Source organism: Patagioenas fasciata, chromosome 2 (genome assembly GCF_037038585.1).
Source record: "Patagioenas fasciata isolate bPatFas1 chromosome 2, bPatFas1.hap1, whole genome shotgun sequence".
In the NCBI taxonomy this organism is placed as follows: Eukaryota; Metazoa; Chordata; class Aves; order Columbiformes; family Columbidae; genus Patagioenas; species Patagioenas fasciata.
Genome location: NC_092521.1, coordinates 74,560,732 through 74,584,960, shown reverse-complemented (window position 1 = coordinate 74,584,960; position 24,229 = coordinate 74,560,732). Strand labels below are relative to the sequence as shown.

The window sequence follows — 24,229 nt, the reverse complement described above, 5'->3', positions numbered from 1 at the left end:
GATTTTATTGTGGCTGAGATCTGCAAGCACACTCTAAGAACTTGGCTTGTGAGTGACTGTTAGGTACAGGGATGGTTCAAAACCCATTTCTGAATACACCTGAGATTTTTGAGCTGAATATGCTGAGGAGAGTACGAAGTCCAGTTCAGGGTTCTAGCAGCTTGAGTCTCTCTCAGAATGGAGAAGAAGAAATGTGTTTGTGAAGGCTGTAAATAAGTTGCTGCCTCTGCTCTCTGTTGGTATCTCTGTGTTCTTGGAAACTTAATTTTGGTTCATAATGTCTTTCCACATTATTCAGCCTTCTTGAAAAACAAACAAGTGCATTAAGGAGAAGAATCACTCTCTCTGGTATAAATCACAGTGTTTCTCCTTGTTCTCTTTAGGCAGTAATGTGTGAATCGTCAGTGATTTTTCAAACCATGGCAGAAAGCATCATGTCATCCTCCCCTTTTTCCATGTCAACCTCAAGGATTGCATTCAGCTTCAGGGTGACAGTACTTTAAGAGGGAGAAGGTACTTCTAACAGCAACTAGTTGGTATGACCTTTTTGGAAATGGATTGTGAGATCCCTCCTTTTCCAGAGAAGTTAATTCTGAGGGGTGGTTCAAAACAGTGATGCTTCTGCACATTGACTGCATAAGTCTCACGGTCCAAGTTTTAAAGGCTTCTGCTGCATGCTCTTCTAATTAGTTGCTTTTCTTTATGTAGTGTAAAGCAAACCTAATGTACCTTATTGTACTGAGCATGTAGTGAGAGGATAAAACTGTAGGGCTTCTTGTTACCTTGGAACATGTCTGGCAGCCTTGATAAAAAGGGAATGCCGAATGGTGACATTTACAGAAATGTTCTGAAAAGACTTTGGCTTTCAGTTTTCTGTTTAACCACATTCAGTCTTTATCTCTTGTGCTGATACCGTCTTGTAATGAAACATCATTTTCCTTCCTGCTTTACTTTCCCTGCCAGCTTTGGAAACATGAGTGAGAAGGGATGCCCACTTGGGATGTACAAGGAAAGTTACCAGCGCAATTAGGCTGTGGAACTGCAGCCTGTTTATTTTGACATGTGGGGGCCTTGATTTTAAGTTGAGCTTCAATGTTGGTTTCAATATTGTGAGTACAAAGAAAGTAAATGCAGCTATGTGCCCATGCTACTGCGATGTGGAGAGGTAAAGTATAGATGTAATCAGATTGCTGCTGCTCTGTGGAAGCCATTGCAAATGCAAGTAGTTGCACACAATTTCAAAGGTCATTTATAGAGTTTAAAGTTGATGGTCTTGGAGAGGTTACTAATATGCCATTTCTTGATTAAGGTCAGGGAAGGTGTTATAAATGGATCGCAATCTGATTTTTCTCTGTATCTGCACCTACTGTTTGTGGCAAAGAGTACTGAAGGAAGGAAAAGGTGACCTCCTAACTTCTAAGTGACAGTACCTGCACAAACATTTATGCATAGTTTCATAAATATGCATGCAAGTTTGGGAGTTTGCTTATATTAAATTCATATATGGGTTGGCATGGCAAAAAAAAATACCCTGACCAGAGCCAGTGCTAACTCGGAAACTGAGTATGCCAGGGAATGGGAGGTTTGATGTATTTCTTCTTTGATTCACAGACCTCCTGTAGGTTTTTCTCATGCGTGTGTGTATGTGCACGTGTTTTTCTGTTTTCAAAAAGGACATGGATGGTGACACAAAACGTGTAGGGGAAGGATGAGGTCTCGTAAAGCTGTTTCCATCAGCACCCCATCTACTCTTCTGTGCATATCATAAGGCAGGATGGCAGAGGGATCTCAGCATCCATGTGAGTGGAACTGGGAGCAGAAGCCTTTATCAGTGAAATGGAATGAGAATAAAACTGTACGCAGGGGCTGGAAATTGCTGAGCATGTGCTCCACTAGATGTTTTGTAATCTCACAGTAAGATTTGAAAATGCAGGCTGACTTAAAAAGTCTTACAAGGACCTTAAATTCTCTTCAGAAGTATAATATGGTTTGGGAAAGACCTAGTGTTTTTGAAAGCTGTTGTTTTGTATGTTTTGTTTAGAATTTCTCTGCTACCAAATTCCCTATTTATTTATGAGTAACTTGGAAATCTGTAGTCAACAAGTCCAAATGGATATTGAAACATCTGTGACACAGAAGGCACAGAGAAGTAAAAACAAGGCTGATACGTTTATTCTTATCAGCCTAACCCCATTCTTGTTCTCCTGAGATGTATAGGCAAGGGAATATTACTAGAAATTCCAGGACACTAGCAAATCAGTTTGGGATTATGATTGATTTTTTTAAAAAACGTAAATGTTTTCAAGACTCAAGGAACCAAATGCACAACATATATATTTATATATTTTAATTCAGACTTTTTTTGGTTTGTTTTTGGATTATTTTGGTTTTTAATTAGAGTTTGACATGCAGAAAGGGGGAAGAGAAAGCTCAAATTACTTTGGACCAGAACTTCAATGAGTGCAAATGATTTGTCATTTCTCAATTATGGCAATTTAAACTAAGTTGCTGGATAAACCTGCCTTCCTTACTAAACTACTGTTTTCTTCATGGCCCACTAGTGGGAAATCTACCTGTTTACACAATGGTGTGTTTGCTTTCTTACATCATCTACAACTCTATTTATACATCTGGTCATAAACTTCCCTTTAAACAATTTTAAATACATGTTTTGTTTTGTTTGTTTGTTTTTGTTGTTTTTGTTGTTTTTGTTTGTTTGTTTTCCTTTTTTGCCATATGTACTCTATTTTCCACAGGTTTTACAGCTGCCTGGTGAATAGTCAAGACTTCTCTGTCTCTTGTTTTCTTCCCCCAGGTTTTGCATAGGCAGAACTACTGCTGCTGTAGAGTTAATAGCTTCATCTATAGGCCACGGAGAGTTAGCATCATCAGTCTTCAGAGGGAGGTTGATAGATGGTGTTATTTCCAGTCCAGCCTGGTTACGTCAGATGTGCTGAGCCTGAGTGCTGCTGGGCTGGTGGTTTCCAGATGTGCAAGCGGGATGCTCACTGCATTGGCTGCCACTGGGAACTGTGCTGCAGAGAGTGTGCTTACCTTGTAGGAATAGAAGAAAAGATATGAAGGGCCAAATCTGTCTTTTCATTCTGATTCATTTAGCTGTTGTTATATATATGTGCTCCTCTCTCCCTGTCTCTAGTGATGATTATGTTTCCAAGTATTAAGCTGCCATTAAGATGCAGAAAGAAGTGGCATTTTTCTACAGTTCCTGCTACATCCTGATGATATATAAAAAGCCATACACTACCATTTAGTCCAAAGGCTAACAGATAAAAGTTGATGCTAGTACCATTTTAGCAGCCACTGTGGTTCACTTACATGTCGTAAAAGAGCTTTGTACAAATAAGCGCGTGGAGACCTTCCTTAACTCTGTTACCATTACTTGTATCGGTGGGTTGTACAGACTACAGTAGTTCTTAAAGGTGTACTACAGTTATTCCTCTGAAATCCCATGATCATGGGAAGGGTATTAATGACTGCAGTATCATGTTAACAATGTTCTCCATTCATGGAAGACGAAGTCTTCAAGTGTATGTGCTATATAGGATGGAAATGCATTATTCTGAATAATCATTGTTAGATAAACATTAGATCAATGTTGTTTCTCATTCAGTACCCTGTTTCCCTGATAATAAGACCTACCCCAAAAATAAGCCCTAGCATGATTTTTCAGGATTTTTGAGGATGCTCAGAATATAAGCCCTACTCCAAAAACAAGCCCTAGTTACAGTTCATTAAAAAAGTTAAGTTAAATAGTGTCCAGGCAGCTATCCATTTTAAAAAGTAAGTATTTTTTGGAGCAAAAAATGCTATAAGACCCTGTCTTATTTTCAGGAGAACAGGGTAGTATTTTCAATGCTTCATTAAATGGCTGCTTCTTCTAGGAATTTTAGGCTTCTGTCAGATTTGGAGTTCTGGTAAACGATCTAATTAATTAGAATATGTTTGAATTTTACAGTTGAGAGATTTTAGGAATAACATCTATGTGCTGTCTTATTTCCTGATTATCGTCAGATACTCTAATTTCTAATATTGAGTGTCATGGCTACTAAGTGGAGTCCTGGGAGAGGGAATATCTGTAGTAGTTACTGATCTCATTGAAGTGTGGTCATTGGCAAATTGTCATCTTTTTCAAGTGCTGGCAAAAAATGTTGAAAGCAGTTGAAAGCTATAGGCTTGCCTTGTTGAGCCTTATCCTTGGAATGGAGGTCTAGTAGGATTAATTTTTAAAAATCAATCAATTCTCCCCAAAAAGCGTGTTTTCATAACTTAGTAGGTATTGCTGCTGAATTTAACTCCAGAGGGAAGGCTTCTTACTATTGACTTGCAGATACTTAGGAGCTCGGGTTTGCTGACGCTCAAAATTTCACGTGCATTTCAAGTGATTACCTGGAACACCTCAGCCTCTCAGTTCTGAACACCAGATCAGAAACCTCCTCAGCCACTGACACTCTGGTTCTGCAAGTGAACATGGCACTTTATAAACAATCACAGGAGAAATTTTTTGTCCCAAAGCCTGCAATAAAAATCTGCAGTACTGGGCTGTCAGCCTTCTTACTGCATTTTATAAATCTGCGGTGTGGTGTTATCTTTGGTGGAGTGTAAAGAGAAAACTGGAAGTGAGTAGCTGGCAAAGGGAGCCTGAAAGAAATAATAGCAATAAAAGCAGAAAGCAGCACAGTAAGAAACCCTGTTTAGGCTTTCTAAGCAGAGGGGATGCCATGAAAAGGGATGTGAGTGCAGAAGCAAATAACAGCCCTGGCAGGTGGGAAGAAAAGTGGCAAAGCATGGATGAGCATTTAGTTGGAAATGATGCTGTGCAAGCACCAGCATGTTTGAACTTTGGAAGTGAGAAGGATGTGAAAGAAGCAAGCAAGCAGAGAATGGATTTGAGGAAAAATGTGATGGGCTGCCTAAGAAACAGGGAGAAGAAAGCAGATGATGTGCAAGTTAGATGGCTGGATGGTTCTTCACAAAGCATATTTTGTTTGAGGTTACTCTGCTTTTATTGAAGAAATGCAATGGATGGTTGTTTGGCATTAACTGGAGTCTGGAATGAAAAAGGGTCTATAAAAATTACCTCATCCTTAAGTAAACCTAGAATTTGCACAGACTGTAGATTTAGAGGATTGCTGATGATAACATTCAGCTGCATTTTCGTCCTCAAATCTTAGCGTGGATGCCAGTGTGGGTTTTTTTGGAGTACAGCAATGAGATTTACAGTATACCATTTATTGCTCTTTAGCACCCTTGCTTCTCTCTACCTCCAGCTCCTTGTGTGGTACAAGGACATCAGCAATGCAATGTGCAGTGCCTGGTCAGCAACGCTATAGGGTACAACTGGAACTGTACACATGGCAAATGCAGACATTTGAAAGTCCATTTTTTCCTAAATAGGGCCTTGATGTTGTTTTGTTTGGAATTAATTTCATTGAAGTAGGTCATTCAAGTAATCATCTCATGGTACTCCTATTCCATAGAGTTCTTCAAATCCAGTAACATTTCAGTATGTAAAAGGGATGACCTGTATTTTGCTTCACCCATTTCTTTGAATTGCAGTTTCTTTTCAGAAAGTTACAAGTATTACAAGAATGATCCAAATACAATTAATCTATGGGAAATACCTGTATTCAAAGAATGTTTCTTCCCTGACTTCTCCTTGAAAATGATAATTTTCAATAAAATTAAACTTCCTGGTACCAAAAAGCTTTCAAACCTGGAAAAATTGCAATTAGGATTTCTGTGAAAGGAAGTTTCATATTTGATTTAGCAAAATTTTGCTTCCTTAAATACAGTATTTTTTGCTGAATTACTTTTGAACCTCTAATAGTATTAAACAGAATTTCATCTCAGTTATGAACTTTATTTACTGGAAGTTCATTAGAAATGTGTCAGGGAAATTTTTGCTTCATTTGTATTAAAAGTCTAAAGTGTTCTTGTTCCCAGGATCCCTTTGACTTTCCCATTTGGTGTTCACATTCAGAGCAGAACCTGTGTTGTTTTGTGTTGTGGTTTTTACTCTTCAGGAGCCCAGCTTCAATCTCTGCATTATTCAGACCAAAATAAGGGGTTTTTTTAAGGGGGGAAGAAAAAGAGATGAAAGAAAGAGCAACACAGATGGAAAAGTAGTCATTGCACACTTCAGGAGGGCATTAAGTGACGAGAGTTAAAAGATGACTGGATTTGTGTTTCAGGTTTCTCCGTGTGAGAAGTGTCGCTGTGAAGCCAATGGTGAGGTGCTGTGCACTGTCTCAGCTTGTCCCCAGACGGAGTGTGTGGATCCGGTGTATGAGCCTGATCAGTGCTGCCCTATCTGCAAAAATGGTAAGTGACAGCTGCAGAACTAGATGGGGGCTTCTGTCAGAGAGATCCAAGTTGCTCTGCTCTGGATTTGAAAAAGAATTCAAATATTTTCCTTTTTTGACCAAACGCAGATGGAGAAGAGTTGTCTATGGGTGGTATGTTCCCAGTGTGGGGAGCCAGATCTTCTCTTAACTGCAGTGGACTCGATTATGACCTACAGGGATTTTTGTTACCCAGGAGACAATTAGGGTGTTAATATCAGAGATTCATGTAGCTTCTGAATATAAATTTTGCATGAACTCATTGTGGATGTGTTTTATGTAGGCACACAAAACAGAACTCAGGCTCTTCATGTTATCCACCTTTCAATGTGAGCATTAAAAGTTACTTTTGTTCTCCCTTCTTATTTGTTTCCCTTTCAGAGATTCTTCTTTTTATTTTTTTTTCCTGAGGCGAATCAAATGTACCTTATTGAGCTCATTTAATTTTCATAACTAAATGAATTAAACTCCCAAGTTTAATTGAATATTTTTCATAACTAAATTAGACAGAAAGTCTTTCTACTCCCACCAAGGGCTTGCATTAGATCAAAGTCTTGGTCTATTTAGAGGAAAAAATTACATGACACACTAGCTCATCACTTATAAAGAAAAAATGATAATTTATTAATAGAAATGAAAGCTGCAAAATCCCAAATGAAATTATATTTAAAATTAAAAAAGACATTTAAAAATACTCAGATAATTTCCAACCATATGTTATTTCTCTAGAATAGGTAGGTTCCATTATATTAGCTAAAACAAACTGATTGAAATTGTGGAAAAGCCAGAGGAGGAGAGAGTGTACAGCATGTGCTTTCCAAAAATTCAACAGTAGATGACAAGAGATAGTTAATTGCATTGGTGGAGTTTCATTTGTATGGATATAAAGGTAATTGCTTCACATCCCTTAGCTGGTTGGTACAACCCTGTACGAATTTGTTCTCAGCTGTACAGCTTAAGGGCACTCTGCCTTTGGAGATGAGGACAGGCAAATTTTGAGGCATTTAGTGACAGTTCCTGAAAAAGGCTGAATTTGGGTGATGTGATAGCTAGCCCATCCAGAGGATCCTTTAGCACTTGTTTGATGGCAAGAGCTTTCCGACGTGATCACAGGCTTTTTGTGTGCACCGTGCTCTGCATCAGTTCCCAGGTCACGGTGACTCTTGGTGGGCAAAAGGTCTGTTTTCAGTAGTAGGCATGGAGTTACAAACATAATGGAGTCTTTGGAATCTTTCCCACTGAATTTCTCTGGTGGTGTTAACACTGAAGCTGTATTGACTTTACATTGGTGCACGTTCTCCCACAAGCATCAACACAACGCGCTGCAGTGGCCATCCCCCAGCAGTGGCTTGTCTTTGGATTGAGGAGGTGCAGCAGTGCCGGGCATGGCTTGGATGTTCACACAGATCCCTCAACATGTTTCCCAGAAATGGAGGCTGTTTAAAAAATTGTGTATAAACATGCCTTGTTTATGAGGAGGCTGCCCTCTCTGAGTGCTAGAGCTGAACTACCAAAGTTCTGCCTGCTGGAAAAGGGTGGCCTTGTCCTCAGCATCTGAATCCCCAGATAAATGCATATTCCTTGGGTACACCCATAAGCTGGCATCCCTGACCCAGTTTCAGACCAAGGTGACCAGAGCTGACTGTTTCCAGTGAGCTGTACTGTCACTTCTCTGCATGTCAGAGAACCAAGAGTGGCTTTCCTTGTTAGCTTTTAGACAAGGAAAAAAGCCATTAACAATAACAACAAAAACAGGATAGTTCAGAAGCAGCTTGAATTTTCTGGTTCAGCAGTTTCAGTATAGTATCACAAAGAAATTTCTGAGGAATCTTCTCCATCTGGATAGTGCATTTAAAAAATAATATCAGGCTATTTGCTTTCCAGTCTTATTTTAAAGTATGGGACATGTGCAGTATGCAAGGAACTTCAGCAAATTGCTGAATGTTTTTAATTAGATTGAAGCAAAAACCGAGCAGGAAAGCCTAGCCTGCCTTGTCCCCTCATTTTCAAGCCTACTGGAAAAAATGTGCTGTGAATGTGAGTCAGGGAAACAATCATCACGTTGTGCTTCAGCGTTGATAGTTGCAGCAATGACATCAAAGACATCGTGTTAGTGACCCAAGAGAGCTTGAGTGATGTACAGGGAGCTCAGCCACATAACCTGAGCGGTGGGAAAGGTGGAGCTGTGGGAAGCGTGTAAGTGGGGTGACTGCCCTCATGCTCTTCATTCTGCCTTTGGTAGAGCAAGAAGGGGTGGGAGGTGAGGTTTGGGTTCTCTACATGTGCTAACATTTGTGTATTAGAAATGCACAAGCTCCAGCTCAGATTTCCCTCCATTTTCTGGCACTCTGTAACCGATAAGACTTTCCCAGTTTGCCTGACCTGCAGATTGCGGGCGGTGAACCAACGGTGCCAGGGCTAAGCAACTACATCCATCACTGGTAAGACCACATACAGATGCCTGATTAAAAATTATGCAGGAGACCTGGTGAAAGCCTGCCATTATTAGAAATGAATGAATTTGGTCTCTTGGCAGGTGTGAGACACTTTGCATTATCCATTGTGGAAAGGAGTCACTGTAGTTCACTTACCCAGCCTGATTCAGCAAAAGTGCTGGCAACCTTTCAGATGAGGGATGGAGAAGTAACTGTTCATCAGGCTTAGACAACGTAAGAAGTAGTGAATGGAAAACTTTCAGAGTGAAGAACAGTCTTATATATAGGATTTAATAATCTTCTATATCACATCCTGACTTTCAAGAAGGAGCCTAGATACTTCCATAGCTGAAGATGTTTTCTTCTTTGTGAATAGGGACAGGGAGTACTTCAAAGAAGTATCTGCTCGGAACAGTAGTCTATGGAAGGGATAAAAGGTGACACCTCACTGAGAAAATCTTGGGCTGAGGGGAATTTTCTTGCTTTTCATGTCTCAAGTCACTCCAGCTAAGGGAGCAGTTTCGTGTTTGCATGCCCTGCAAGGAAGCAGGGTATGGACAGATGGGGATGGAGGAGAGGCTTTCTTCTTGTGTGGGTTGACATGTTGAGCTTCATGCTTTCAGTAATCAAACAGCAGCAGCAACAAGAAAAAAACATCCAGAAAGTTAAATCTGACTTCAGAGAGTTGCATTAACACATGCCCAATTCATATCTCCATCCTACTTTACAGTATTAGGAACGTTGTTACTTCTGTGGAAGCTGTACCTGTTCACAGCGATATCAATAAGCTCAGAATTGGGTACAGAGAGTTATGCAGTTTGTATAGAATGAAGGGTAGAGATAATTGGCATACAATTCCCTTTCTGTTAGGAAAAGTCTGTGTAGTTGTCACTGATTCATTTGGGGCAGTGGGAGGGGGTGGAGGGTAATACTGAAAGTGCATTATCGTGGTAGATTAAATTACCTTGGTTGTCTGTTCCACTTCTGTTTCCAGTATTAGAGCCCTGATAGGCGTACACAGCTGAATGCCACTTTGCCTGAAGCGTGTGGCTGCGGAGCAGTCGGTGGAGTTAAGGGGTGGCTCTGCTCCAGCCAGTGTCTTTGCAGGAGGATTAAACCTACGGCCCGCGTGGAGTCTGGAAGGGGAGGTGTGGTTGCTGGACGAAAAAACGTTTTGTTCTAAGGTCCTTGAGAGATTTTTATTTCATTATATGGCTGAAAGAATGCCCCAGAGAAGATGAAGCTGATCCTGGTGCCTTCCTAGCATTTATCTGTCTGTGCATCAGTGTGGTTTCTGTGTCTGCAGTAGGGAGAGCTGAACTTCTCTTGTCAGTGAAGGGTTGTAGCTGATCAGTCGAAAAGAAAAGTGTTGATGGCCAGGGGGTCATGTGTGTCCACAGGAGATGTCTTGTCTGTTCTCACTGGCCTTGCAGTAGAGAGACTTTACTCTGGACATAGTCATCTCAGGTGTCTTAGGCAGGATGCATCAGGACTTTATTTCATATTTAGGTTCACAGTTACGGTTGAAATACATGCATCATGTGGTTGAAATGGTGGCCACTAGTAAGGTGCAGGTCATCTAGCATGATGTGGCCAGAGACGATGAATGATCATGGTTTTGCATACCAGTACTGTGAGGCTGACTCACTGGAACTTGCTTTAGTACCTTTATGTACAATTACAATATTTAGGCATGGAGTTACTTGAGAGTGCCTGTGAATGGCAAGTGGGGACCTCCGTGTGTGCGAAAGAGGTCCAGGGAGGGTCAAAAACCTGATAAAGACTGAAGGAGCTGCTGTCTCCTTCTGTGACTGTTGTTACATCAGGACTTTGTCACCACAGGGCTTGAATCTATTAAAATATGTTGCTGGTCAAGGCAGTACCATAGTCCCTGTGAACTGTTATGCCTCTAAAATCCACATGTAGAGAGGGTTTGTTGGGCTGAGTGACCTGTGCAGCCACGACAAGCCTGAGGATGCTTATTCTGGGTGAATAAAGGGAAGCTGCCCCTTGGCAGTGAGCTGGCTTTGCTCTTGCCTACAGCCCCAACTTGGCTCAAGCACCATAGAGAATCTGACCTGTAAAACTGAATGTCTTTCTGCAGTGTGTTTGAATAAAATATTATATTCTTTTGACCATATATGCCTTGATCTCAGCGATGAAGAAAATATCATAATGCTGTCTAGGTAGAGGTCAAGGAAGGACTATTGCAAACATCAGGAGTTTAAGCTGTTGTGAAATTTAAATAAACAGTGCCTTTGATTGTCCTCTTCTCCTCATTCTGTTTTTATTTTAAATGACTTTTTCAGTCATGCTTTGGCAGCTAACTTATATATAGCAAAGATCCAGAAGTTTTAAAGCCTGAGAGTGGTTCTTCAGTCTGCATTAAGTAAGGGATCAAATGTGGTGGTTATGGCGGTCTCTTCTAGATGTAAAACACAGGAATCATAAGATGATTGTAAAGTCTAGTTTCTAAGATTAAAAAAGTATTTCATTTATGAAAAATGGATTTACATTAAAAAATAATAACCTAATGAACATGAAATCACTTTGAGTAATCCCATTTCCACTCATACTGTGTGCGCCAATGTGATTTGTTCCCTTCTGATGTGTTTAGTTCAAGCATTTCAATGCCGGTGTATGTATGGTAGTATTTGTTCCATGCTTCTGTGTGCATGACTTGCTTAACAAAAACTTCTGCACAAACTTCACAGAATCACAGAATGGTTGAGGTTGGAAGGGACCTCTGGAGATCATCTCAACCCAGCTGCTGAAGCAGGTTCACCCAGAGCAGATTGCACAGGAATGTGCCCAGGCGAGTTTGGAATGTCTCCAGAGTAGGAGACTCCACAACCTCTCTGGGCAGCCTGTTCCAGTGCTCTGGCACCCTCAAAGTAAAGAAGTTTCTCCTCATATTCAGATGGAACCTCCTGTGCTTCAGTCTGTGCCCATTGCCCCTCATCCTATCGTTGGGCACCATTGAAAGGAGTCTGGTCCCATCCTCTTGACATACACCCTTGAGATATTTATAAGCACAAATAGCATCCCATCTCAGCCTTCTCCACAGGGCTGTTCTTGATCCCTTCGTCCCCCAGCCTGTATTGATACCAGGGGTTGCCCCAACCCAGGTGCAGGACCTTGCACGTGGCCTTGTTGAACCTCATGAGGTTTGCATGGGCCCACTTCTCAACCTTGTCCATGTTCATCTGGATGGCATCCTGTCCTTCAGGTATGTCAACTGTACCACTCAGCTTGGTGTCATCTGTAAACTTGCTGAGGATGCACTTGATCCCACTGTCTATGTCATTGATGAAGATATTAAATAGTACTGGTCCCAGTACAGACCCCTGAGGGACACCACTTGTTACTGGTGTTCATGTAGATATTGAACCACTGACTATTACCCTCTGGATGCAACTGTCCATCCAGTTGCTCATCTACCGAACAGTCCACCCATCAAATCCATATCTCTCAAACTTAGAGATAAACGTGTATTTTTTACTTTTTTTCACCAGGAAACCATAATGCTTTCAATTGGGAGTTCTGCTGTCAAAAGGCAGCAGTAAGTGTCCCTGAGTGTATAGCATCCTGTTGTTTTGCTCAGACACATGAGGACAATCAGAAGTTATAATAGTGTTTGCTATTTAAAGTGGTACGTTGTACTTTAGTAGGAGGATGTAGAAGAGCCTATTAAAATATAAAAGCAGTGTATCCTATAAGCTTTCCAGAACCCACTTGGCAATATTTTCTCATTACAGGCTGCTATAGTGAGCCTGAGAAGCATTTCTTTGGCAGTCAGTTTTTCTCCTCTTACCTGATACTGCAGGTTTAACTCATATATCACAGCTAAATTCTGCTGTATCAGTCACTTTCATTGCAGCCGTTTGCAGGGGCTGTCACTTTGCTGTGAGTTGAAGCAAAAACCAATGATGATGTGCCCAAACTGTTATTTAGCAGTGACAGTCCCAGGTGAATGTGGGAAACAAGCTGTCAGCGCCTTGTGGTGGAGTCAGAACTTCAGTGTGTCGTGGTTCCTGGGTTCTTAAAAGATGTTTTACTTCAGCTCCAGGAGCAAAAAGATGAAAATGCTCTCTGTGCTGATAGAAAAAAAGAAACACTTAAATCCTTGGATGAGGGGAGATGGAGAAGAATAAGAATAACTTTTCTGGCAACATTCATGTAGAAAAAAAAAAAAAAGACAGGGAGAAAGGGGTCTGATGTACTTTATGCTGCTCACCGTGGCATTTTGACGTATCTGCCATCCTATGTAGTCCTGGATGCTGGTCTGGTTCAGGCAGAAAGGTGCCTTTGTGCTAATATCCACCAGGGTATTGGGGTAAACAGTGTGCTAGTGATTGGATTGTTTTCCCTGACAGCATCTCTTTTACACAGAGACACGTTTGGTGGTTTTCTTGTTTCCTAGTGAAACAGTTAACCCATGCTTCTCAAAATGAAGTCATCAGTTGCTTTGGGTTTTTGCTAGTTTGTTTTTTAAGTTCTTCATATAAGAATAGTCTGAGTTTGTATTGCAGTTTTATTTACACGCATACATGGAGATAGGTAAGATGTTAAAAAAAAAATCCTGGAGCTCATGTGGTACCCCGTTCCTCCTCCACACACTGCCCCCAGCATTTGTTCTTTGCTGTTCAAAGAAAGTTAGAAAACTAACATTAAGGGAGTTGAAGTTTTTCCTACATCCAGTCTTGTTCTTGATGCTGTTCATTAGATAAAGTATTCCCAGTGTTAACTTTGCTCCCCCATTCTGCTATTGCATGTTTGTTTTAATTTTGTGTGTGTCCCTAATCGAAATTGTGGCAAAGATTTGGGGAACATGAACGATTCCAAGGTCTAGAATACTTATGTGCATCTGGATGTATGCTATATCCTTGGAATAATACTCCCTATCAGTAGAACACTATACTGTTTGATAAAATTATGATCTCTTAGATTCTGTCTTGCTCCAGATGGAGTTACCATTGGTTAATGTATTACCCCATGTCAGCTGAGACACTGTCTCTGTCCATGTGAGCTCTCAGTTGTATTCTTTGCAGATAATCCTGTTTCTAAACAGAAACTGTTTACTAGATAAGTGCTACAGCGATACAGTAATAGGACTACATGGCTGATTAGTGTTTTGCAGTGTGATTAAAAGGAGCAATGAAGAGAGATATATACCTTGTGTGTTTTGCTTGGGCTATTTCATTATGTTAAATGAGGCATCCAAGAGTCTGCATGGATTTGAGGGGAGGTGGAGGCTTATATTGAAGTTTTGTGGTATGTTAGTATATTGGCAGTGCATCCGTCTGATGATGAATGATATATTAGAAATCTCCTTTTACTTGTAAGCACAATGTAATTTTCTGTGCGTATTTGTCACAGGAAGTTAAGGTTTAGGCGTTGAGGAAGATGCAAATTGATCTAGGCGACTTACTGATTGATGGAAGCAGGGAACTGGCTGATTTCATTAAACTTCATTTCTCGATCCTTTGCCATTCTATGGTTTGTGCTTTGCAACCATGATGGCCTTTCCATGCAGTGCAGGATTTCTAATGCAAGGTCTGCCTTAACTCCTTGTGACTACTCATTCTTTGGGAGATGTCTTAGCTTTTACATGAGCATGACAGCAATCTCAGAATTTTTCCTCCAGTCCTGTTCCAACTGCATTTGAAAATGAAGTACAGATTTGATGAAGACCAGGAAAACCTGTTTCCTTTCCTGACATCAGTTTGACCAGGGGGTGATTGTATGCCTCTGCCTGTGTTGGGAAAAAGGTCTTGAAAGAAGAGAAGTGATGGCTAGAAAGTCTTTGATGTTTTTAATTAATATTTGTAAAATCACACTTCTTGGGGTTTTTTTTTTTGTTCTAAATAATGTCTTACTGTTTCAAACTACTACACTGGGGAACTCCCCTACACTGTGTGCTGTGAGAGTCCTGAATTAAGTCCCTGACCGTTACCTTTACCCAGCAGGTCAAATGTCTTTATCAACTGGAGACTCAAGTGCTTTCCTAATTTAAAACCTTGATCTTTAAGTTAGAAGCAGCTTTTACTTTGTGAACCTTTGGATTGCTTCCATGGGGGTAATTATCCATGCCATTTTGATTCCTTGAGCATGTTCAGCTGTACAGCAATAACTAAAAAAAAAAAAAAAAAAAGAGAAAAGAAAATAACAGTCTTTAAGTAATTTCTTATCTTCACCAGCACAATTTCCGTAATGATTAACATTCCAAAGCTGATAGACAACCAAAAACTTTGATTTAGGAAAACACACTAATGTTTGTGGCTTTTTTTTTTTTTTCCTACCTGCACTGGTGCTAGTTAAATTTTAATTAGAGGAGTGACTTCCCACTGGTAAACATTGCTTTCTTCTAAATGCCCCATTCTTTTGCTGAGTCTTCAGCTCTGTTTGCTTGTTTCTGCCGGTAGCCCTTGGATGGAGGGCCTATTAAAAAGTTACACATATAAATCCAACTTACCTTACAGTCTTGTAGATGATGAGCATTTTTCTCCTGCATTATTTCCCCTTGAGTTGCAACACATGACTATTGCACCCTGGTTACTGACCACCTTTCTTTGAAGTACTTGCAAGCAGCAAACCGCACACTCTTTATCACCTGTGGAAAAGATATGTGTATCTTCACTGCATGCTCACCCAACACGTGATTTAATTTTTTTTCTTCTACAATGGAATTGATCAGATAGAGCAGTGGCAAGAAGAAAAGAACAAACAATGTACTGTAACAGGACTCAAATTACTGTTTGGTGAATAGCATTGAATAAAGAAGATCTATATCCAAGCAATTGCTTTTGGGCCTCTTGTGTATGAAATACTTGCCTGCAGTGTTATCTCCTTTCTCACACGTAGTTCCACAAGAGTATGGTGTTAATTGCTTTTCCCAGAAAAAGTGAAGGTTTTATTTCTTATACTCCGAAAATAATTCCTTTCTTATAGTATGATTTCAAAGCCCCTGGAACATTTTGAGTTCAAAAGAGAAGTCACTGATTGAGCTAGGCAGTTTTGAGGGAGATACGCAGTTGGTGAGTCCTATTAAAGACAAAAGAGAAAGCAGGAGTAGTGACTGTTAATAATATCTTACAACACCAAGTGATAAGACAGCAGAAGGGTAAATGAAATTCAACAAAACCATATGTCAGGTAGTGAAAGAAATTGCTTGGATATTTTGATGGCCTCTTGTTAAGATTTCTGCTAAGTGGTTTTAGTTAAATATCAATGTGAAATGCTGTATGTAAACATCTGTCAGGCTTCATTAAGAAAAGCTTACATTTATTAGAGGTATGCTATTATATAAAGACTGGGTCCTCCCACCTGATTTGTGTAATCTTCTGTGTTTGCTGAGCACTCAGCAAGAAGAGGTTGCAGAAGTACAGAAGAGAGCAGCAAGAAATCTGAATATTCCCCTGTGAGAACAGTTGAGGTCTCTAGGAGTGATAGCACATGAATTAAAAATTGTGTGATAAAGTGTGATACTGGGAGAGAGGGATAGTACAAATGAAAATTTTCCCTGTTCTGACAATACAAAGTCAAGGAGAAGCAAGAAAATTGAAAGACATTGTACATAAGAAGGTCTTTAATGCACCATGTAATTAATCCATGAGCATACTGTAGAAGACAGTGCTAATACACGGTGTCCTATGATTAAAGTAAAAATAATATATTTGATAAAAGAAATAAAACACCTTAACTTAGCTGTGGTGAAAGTGCTTGGGCCATAGAGCCTAGTAGAAACCTGCTTATAGGAGTTCATTTTCACATGAGCGGAAATGCAACATTATTGTTTCCTACTGTCCACATCTTAGAATTTCCTTTTTGAACTGCCTCTTTTTAAAACACTTTGCAGAAAAATGGTTAGGCTGTCTTGACTTTAACCTAACCAAACCCATCCTGTAAATACATGGACCTTCTTGTTAAGGCAAGAAGAGAAACCCAAGTAAGAGATCTTTAAAACAGCAGCAATTCTTTTCCCACACAACCATTGCACAATCATTGCAGTGTGTGCTGGGACACAATAGCAATTTACTCAGTACATGCAGATGATGGTGAAGAGACCTAATGAGGATGTCTTTTGACATGGTCTGCTTTCAGCTATTCTGTCAAACTTTATTTAAATGACCTAAAGGTAGGTCACCTATAAATTACCTGTGTAATAGCTTTGCACACTGTCTGAGATTTGTCCAAGGACTCTCTGTAGTTACAGTTCATGTGTGTTTAATACAATCTACTGAAGCGCTAATTAAGAAAAAAGGCTCATAAGACAAAATAAATTATAGCATTTTATGGAGTTATTTGTTATGTCAATGTGATAGAGAATGTGCCACCCCACAATGGAAAGCTCATTATTTTCCTGCCATGGCAGCTTGCTAGCCTGATGTATTGCTAATGAACAGTTTAGATGGAGGTTTGGCAGCCCCTAACATGAGCGAGTGATTGTTTTTAAGACCAGTTCATAGTGATGCTGAGGTCCAAGCCACATAAGGATTATGACAATTTAGAGGCCATTTTGCATCTATTGTTTAGTGTATGTATCTTGCTCTCTTCTCCCATAGATATTTAAACCTAATTATACATGTGCATCCCTAAGCACTCGTACATACAGCTGGAGTATGTGAGGAAGTCCAGTTGCCTAAACATTAAATCTGCAGGTTGGGTTTTGATTTCAGTGTGCTTAAATAAGGCATGTTTTCCTTCTCCCATGGCTGTTGTGTTTTGCTGTGATTAGATAAGCTGCTAAAACATAGAAGAATCATCACGTCGAAGCACTGAGAGAAGTGAGGTCCAGGTGTGTTGCCAAAGGCTGCCTGGCTTGCTGGTAAGCAGGCGTTCATCAAGTGCACTGTTTATCTGCTTGTGGTGTCGAAAAACAACCACTTCCTTGATTTTTCATGCTTGCAGCTCATGCAGCAGAGAAGTTTTATCTGTTGTTCAGTTTTCATTGTGAGCAGGTGATGTATTTGTCAGTATGAGAGAACTGCTTAATTTCACATCAGTCGAGTGTTTAATCTTCAGTCTTCTTAGTTAAGTTTGTTCTGACAGCTGATTCTTTCCAGTCAAAATGACTGAAGAGTCAAGTCACTTATCTGGAAATACATGGGTTTGTTTTTGTGCCTAGGTATGACTGATTTGGCTTTGGCTCTGAGGTTTCTTGTGGTGCCTGCTCCCTCAGGGCCCTAGTACTCTATCCCAGCTCTGCTGCTGTCTGTGCAGTCACCTGGCTATGACTGTGCACCAGAAAATGCTTTTGTGAAAATCCCCGTGGTATCAGCTAAGCGGAGGAGCAGTTTAGAAACCTTTACAGTCCTTGAAGCAAGTTTTGGGGAGAGCAGAAGTTTTCTGGACTCTGGTTTTTGAGGACCAGAGACAAATATTCGGGATTGATAGCTGACAAAAAGTTAAAATCTCCCCTGACACAAGTTGTGTTAGTGTAAATGAAATACATGGATTACAACATTAGGACAATGTAAAAGGGAACTCACTGGTATTTACCCCAAGCTGGGATAAGCTGTAAAGGTGGTTCTCACCGTTTGAGATCCAACTGGCAGATTTCTAGCCTCCTAAGCATGTTCTTTATAAGTGTGTGTGTATACACGTCTTTATGTATATAACACATATGCTAGAGGGATCATCAGATACCATGCTTAATGAAAGCAGTTCCCACTTTTGAAACTCTGTCTGGAAATGCTTCCCTGCAGTGGGCCATGGCCATCACCCACTTACTTCACCTCCCAGACATTGGAGACAAGTAGGCCTGTAGCGACAGGGCAAGGGGTAATGGTTTTTAACTGAAAGATGATAGATTTAGACTAGATACAAAGAAGAAATTTTTCCCCATGAGGGTGATGAGACACTAGAACAGGCTGTCTAGGGGAGTTGCAATGCCTCATGATTGGAATTGTTGAAGGCCAGCTTGGATGGGCCTTCGAGCAACCTGTTCTACTGGGAGATGCCCCTGCCCATGGCAGGAGGGTTGGAATTAGATAATCTTTAAGGTCCCTTGCAACCCAAACCATTCTATGATTATATTCTATGGTTCTGCAATTCTATTATGTGATTCCACATGCAAAGACAGCAAGGTGGGCTGTGTACTGGTGTGCCAGCTATAGCATCCTTACTGCTTTCTTTAGACAGCGAGGTTGCCAACTTGCCGTAATGTGCTCATCTTTCCATCTGGACTATATTAAAATGTATGTGTGTGTGAAATACCTGCTTCTGTGGGTACATAGACCATTGCACCCTCGTTTTGCAGAGAAAGCGGCAGGAGTCCTGTACCAAGAGCTGCAAGACTACTTTTCCTACAGAGTATTAGAGAAGAGGTTGCCTTGGTGTTACAGTTCATGAGATGAAAGATGACATTTTGGTTGGCTGCCTGAAGATGTGGGCACTTGTCATGTCACTAGTTGTGCCTAGTTTATACTGTAATACACTTGTTACAGTTGCAAGGCTTGACATTTAGTGTTTATTTTTTGTTGCCTTTTCATCTTTTCAATAAATGAAAGCAGAGGTTTGGATTTAATAATACAATTTCTACAGACCGTAGTGCATCATCGGTAATTCATCTGTGACTGTAACTAATACACATGAGTTGGAGGCCCCTACTTGCCTGCATGCTCCCTTTGGTGTGAGTAGCTATGGATTGGAGATGCAAGAGCAAGCTCTGTAATTAGAGCGGCCAAAGTTGCATTTACCAACTGGGCAGCTCCATAAAAAGGTAAATTCCCACCTATTGTCACTAGAGGTCAGTGTTAAAGTAATATTAAGGTCACATATCTTCTTAGCATGTAGTGGATTGTCTGTAAATTCAGGCCGTGGGTGGTTGTGGCTCAGGTGAGACTTGCATGAAATGAGTAAAATACTGAGCTCAAATAGTTGGGTTGAGTCATGTAATATATTCTTGTAACCCTGCTTGTTTTGATGGAGTGACTGCTGATTTACTTCCAGATAAATCACAAGATGATTTGATCTATTATCTTTTGTCTTCCCTCCCAACTTACTTGCCTGATTTATAATTAAAAATCTGTGTTCCTTTTTAAATTTATGGGTTAGTTCATTAGCAGAGTTCCAATTGAATAGCTGTTAAAATAATTTTCAGCCAGGGGCTGGGAGCAGAAGTTACAGAGGTACTGTATCAATTCTGTTGTTATTTACTGTTTTCTGGACATCAGCAGCTGATTACTTAGGAGGTAGTGTCCACAGGTGTGAGTGCATCTTGCTTGGAGTCAGAGACGTAAATGGTGACAAACTTCTTCACCAAAGCTCTCATTCTTTGGTGTAGGTCCCTTCAATCGCCTTTGAATATCCCAGCCAAAGAAGAACTGTAGGCAGAGCTTGCTGCAAGTTGAATTTCGGTATTCAATTATTTTGCTTTTTTGAATATACGTGAGTTTTTAAAATAAGGATTAACTTTTGATACCAAACTTTTCCTTGTGGAGATAATGTATATAGACATGAGGCTTAAATAGCAAGATGAATCTGTTCATGCAAGAACATCCAGTGTAATGTATGGCCAAGTGGAGCTGGATGTTTGTGTTGGGGTATGTAGCATGTTTGTAGGCTGTACATAGCAAGCTTCTGGATAAACTAAATTTCTGGTTGCCTGAGAATGCCAGACCACAGGGCTACAGGAAAAGATGGAGCTCTTGAGGAACTGGTGTTGTCTTTTGCCTGAGAACTTCCCAAGCGGCTGGTCTTCAGGGTTGTGGTGTATGCCTTGTTCATGGCAGATTGTGCTCAGCAATAACTGGCACTGTGTATAACCCTTCCTGGTTTAGGGCATTTTGGCAAGGAAAACAAATAATATGACATGACAATGCCTGAAAAATAACAGTGTAGCCTCATATAATTGAGATTATTCATCAATATGCGTTGGAACATTGTGGTACACATAGAGCTAGGAAATATTCACTTGGTGGGGAAGGAAATCTCCCTGATTTCGGGAACAGCGTGTTGTCTCATATGGCCTTCATAACTCTAAGGTAATGAACTTATTTCCAAACATAGGATTATTTGATTATATTTGCTTTTATAATTCCAGATAAAAGTGTTATTTAAATGGGTGTCATGCCTTCCATTTGTGGAAGGTGAAATGGCATTTTCATTTTGTGCTGTCTCAGAGCCTTGACTTTCCCAAAATTGTTTTAGTGTGACAAACCAGCCTCAGTGATAATTAAAGAGAGAATAGCTTAGCATAAATGCATATGTATGTGCTTTCATCATTTTCATAGAGAGAGAGCTGAGTAGTTCCCAGCAGTGCCTGTTTGCTGTAAAGAAAATTCAAGAAATACTGAAGAATACCTAGAACCCAGTGATTTTGGCCCTCACGAGATACACCCACAGGAATACCAAGCTGCTGGATGAGTTACTATAGTTGGGTTTCCATGCATTGTTTGGGAGTTTGATAATATGACACAGATTTATTCAGTCAACCTCATTTTCTGGGGTATTTTTGTTAGGAAGGTCAGTGATCTGTCTGAGCCTAATTATCCCATCTGGTAAGCATGCTTGAGGCACACAAGTTTCCTGCACTTCATCTGCACAAAGGAATGATGTGGTTAGCATTTATCGAGCTCTGACTGCTCTGCTGAAGAGAAAGAAAGGTGTCTGCTGGCAGCTGCATTGCCCAGGGTAGCCTTAGATGTGGCTCTGGGAAAAGACTCAAGTTTGTACCTCCAGCTTAATGGGGAGAGCTGCTTCTACTGCTGTGCTATTGAGATTCTCATTTTCATCCTGTTTTTTTTTGACTCATTCTTTCAGTGTCCTCAAAGGACAGTTAAAAGCGGTGTACTGATTCAGAATTTCTTTTTGATTTTTCTGAAGTTTCTTTCATTCTTTTGGTACCACTAGAGCATTAGGTGGACTTGTCAGAAAGACCTCCAGGTCTTCAAGGTGCAGCATCATGCAGCTAGCATTATCCGTTTTAAGTCTTTATGCAGACCTCCACGAGCACAATGTGTAGTCAGCCCAAGCATCTCCAACACAGTTCAGCCACATGGTGCCTCTGTTGCGCTTGGAAATAGTGTTGGAGAAGAACGCTGGTGGAGCAAGTACCATGTCCATGGTCATGCACACACTAGAAATGAATGAAAAAAGGAAATGAACATGCTAACTGTTGGGTTATATATTAGCATACATACTGCTAAAACCTTCCATTATTTCCTGGGGCATCCATTCAAAACGCCAGCCAAAATTAATGTGGATTACACTCGATCAGTATATTTAAGCATTCACCAAGACTATGTGCAAAACCAAAATCTTCAGACATCATTATTAATGAAGCTGCTCAGTCATATGCAGTAATATAGATATATATTTTAAGACATCTGTTTCCATGCTTTGTAATCCTATTTCAGCTCTGAAAAGAATGTAATGTAATTCTTGCTGGAAAATGTTTTAGATAAATCTATGAATTCAGTCAAAGCTGTATGTCCTTTATCTGCTACCAAGCTCTTTCATTAGTGGCTCTTGACAAAACAGTGCTATGTAAAAGGTGACAGTCAAACTGATAAAAATCCAATTTTCTTTATTTAACCAGAAACAGGTGTACAGTCTATGTAGTTTCTCTATGAGTTTTGAGGCCGCTGTCAGGATTGAGATAGGTCTATAGCTATCAGGTTTGCAGCTTGAATTCTGTCACTGGCCATTTTCCCACAATAAGCTTATTGTTCCTTTGTTTGGAAGATAGCTCGAAAACTAAGACTGGGATACCTTGGCTATATGGAACAAAATAACATTCTTTTCTGATAAATTTGATTTGGTACACTGGGCCCATAAGCCATTATAAGTGCATATAATTCTTGATCATCTAAGCTGATCTTTAATTCTGCCAACATCTTAGTTCAAATAGTGCTCAAGTGATTTAAGGAAAGGAGATGGAAGGCATGGAAATGAGGAAAAAATGAGAGGAAAGAATGAAGAGGAAGAAAGGATGGAGAAGGAGTCAAGAAAGATGTGAGAGGGAGAATTAGACTACAGCACACTGAAGTAAAAGGTTGTGTACCCATGGAGAGGTAGGCGAGAGGCACTCTTAATTGCAGCCTGATGTATGTTCTTGTTATCTGTGTTTGGAGGAGAAGAATATACCTGGCCACAAGGTCAAGTCCAAATGTTTGCAAGTGAAGAATTAGGGAGTATGAGGCATGATAAGCAGAGCCGTGGTAGCTGTATATTCTTGCACAGACCTTGCATCTGCTTGGCTGGCTATAGCCCCGCAAGGCAGACGGGAGCAAACTGCACAGTGTGAGCATCTCTGTCTTCCCTGAATCCATCCTGCACTCCTGTGAGCACCAGATTTATTTCATTGTTTTAATCATCCTCAGCAAAGTCATCCATCAGCGTTTTAAAACTTTCCTCCTAGGACAGGAGCTAAGCAGCCATTTTATTGATGAGCTTATTGAGATTTTAAATGCATCTAACAGTGGCTTTCATCGCAGCACAGTTCTGTTGCTTTGGCAGGAGAATGTTATCTAAAATATATGAAACAAATGAAAAAAAGGCTTAGCACATCTAAATGTTTATTTAAAAAAAAAAATGAGGGAAGTTGCTGGTAGAGTCTGAAGTCAGAGGCACTGGGGAATTCAAGAAATAGAACTATTAGCTGAAAATTCATTGGGCTTTTTTGCTGTTTTTTGTTTGTTTGCTTTTAATTAGTTGTTGCCTTTAGTCATAAAAGATTTTTCATGACCTTGGAACTAATTGTGAGCAGCAGAGGAACTTAAGGAAAGATTGAATGATTTCACTGCTGAGTTGTTTATCCTGAGTAAACAGACATGATGTTTTTCCTTGTTGGCAAAGGGTTTCTTTTGGTTTGGTTTTTTGTGGGGAGAGTAATTCTCTTTTTCATCCTCCTTCATTTTAAGGAGACAAAGTCAGTTTCAAATGTGAAGTGTTGAAATGAGCATTTTTGATCTGTCTGGTGACACCTGTAGCTTGTGAAGTTTTGGCAGTGATAATGGATTCATTGCTGTGATAAAATGGCTCTCAGCTGCCTTTGCTTGGTTTTATGTTTACTTGCATAATTAGCTCAAAACCAATTGGTAGCATTGATTTCTTGACCAGATCAAGCAGTGTATCATGACGTCTCAATGCCTCTTTCCTCAAACCACATGGTCAAAAAAGTCTCTTGTTTAGGGAGATTTGAAGTCTCAGCACAGCTTTCTCTAGATCTGTGATTGGGTTGTTTATGTTGGCAACAGCACTAAAGACCCTAAATCCAGGATCTAGAAATAGATTAGCTAGTAAGTATTATGTGAATGAAGAATAAAAATTAAATCCCTGCTTTAACAAGTTTACAGTGTAAATGCATATTTGTCAGAAGGATTACATTGTGATTTTTGTAACTCCGATTCTCAAGGACAGAGTCCCCACACTCTCAGTTCCTAAACTATCGATTGCCTGTCCCGTACACAGAGTAATTTTCTCACC

At 40.2% G+C, this 24,229-nt stretch overlaps 1 protein-coding gene across 2 annotated transcripts in view; it reads left to right on the top strand.

Annotated features, from left to right (window-relative positions):
- VWC2 (von Willebrand factor C domain containing 2) overlaps window positions 1–24,229 on the top strand; it is a 64,764-nt gene that overhangs the window by 3,129 nt on the left and 37,406 nt on the right. For both annotated transcript variants that reach the window (XM_065832054.2, XM_071804439.1), the window contains exon 3: window positions 6,213–6,342. In XM_065832054.2, coding sequence (XP_065688126.1) covers window positions 6,213–6,342 — 130 coding nt within the window. The remainder of the gene's footprint in view (window positions 1–6,212; window positions 6,343–24,229) is intronic.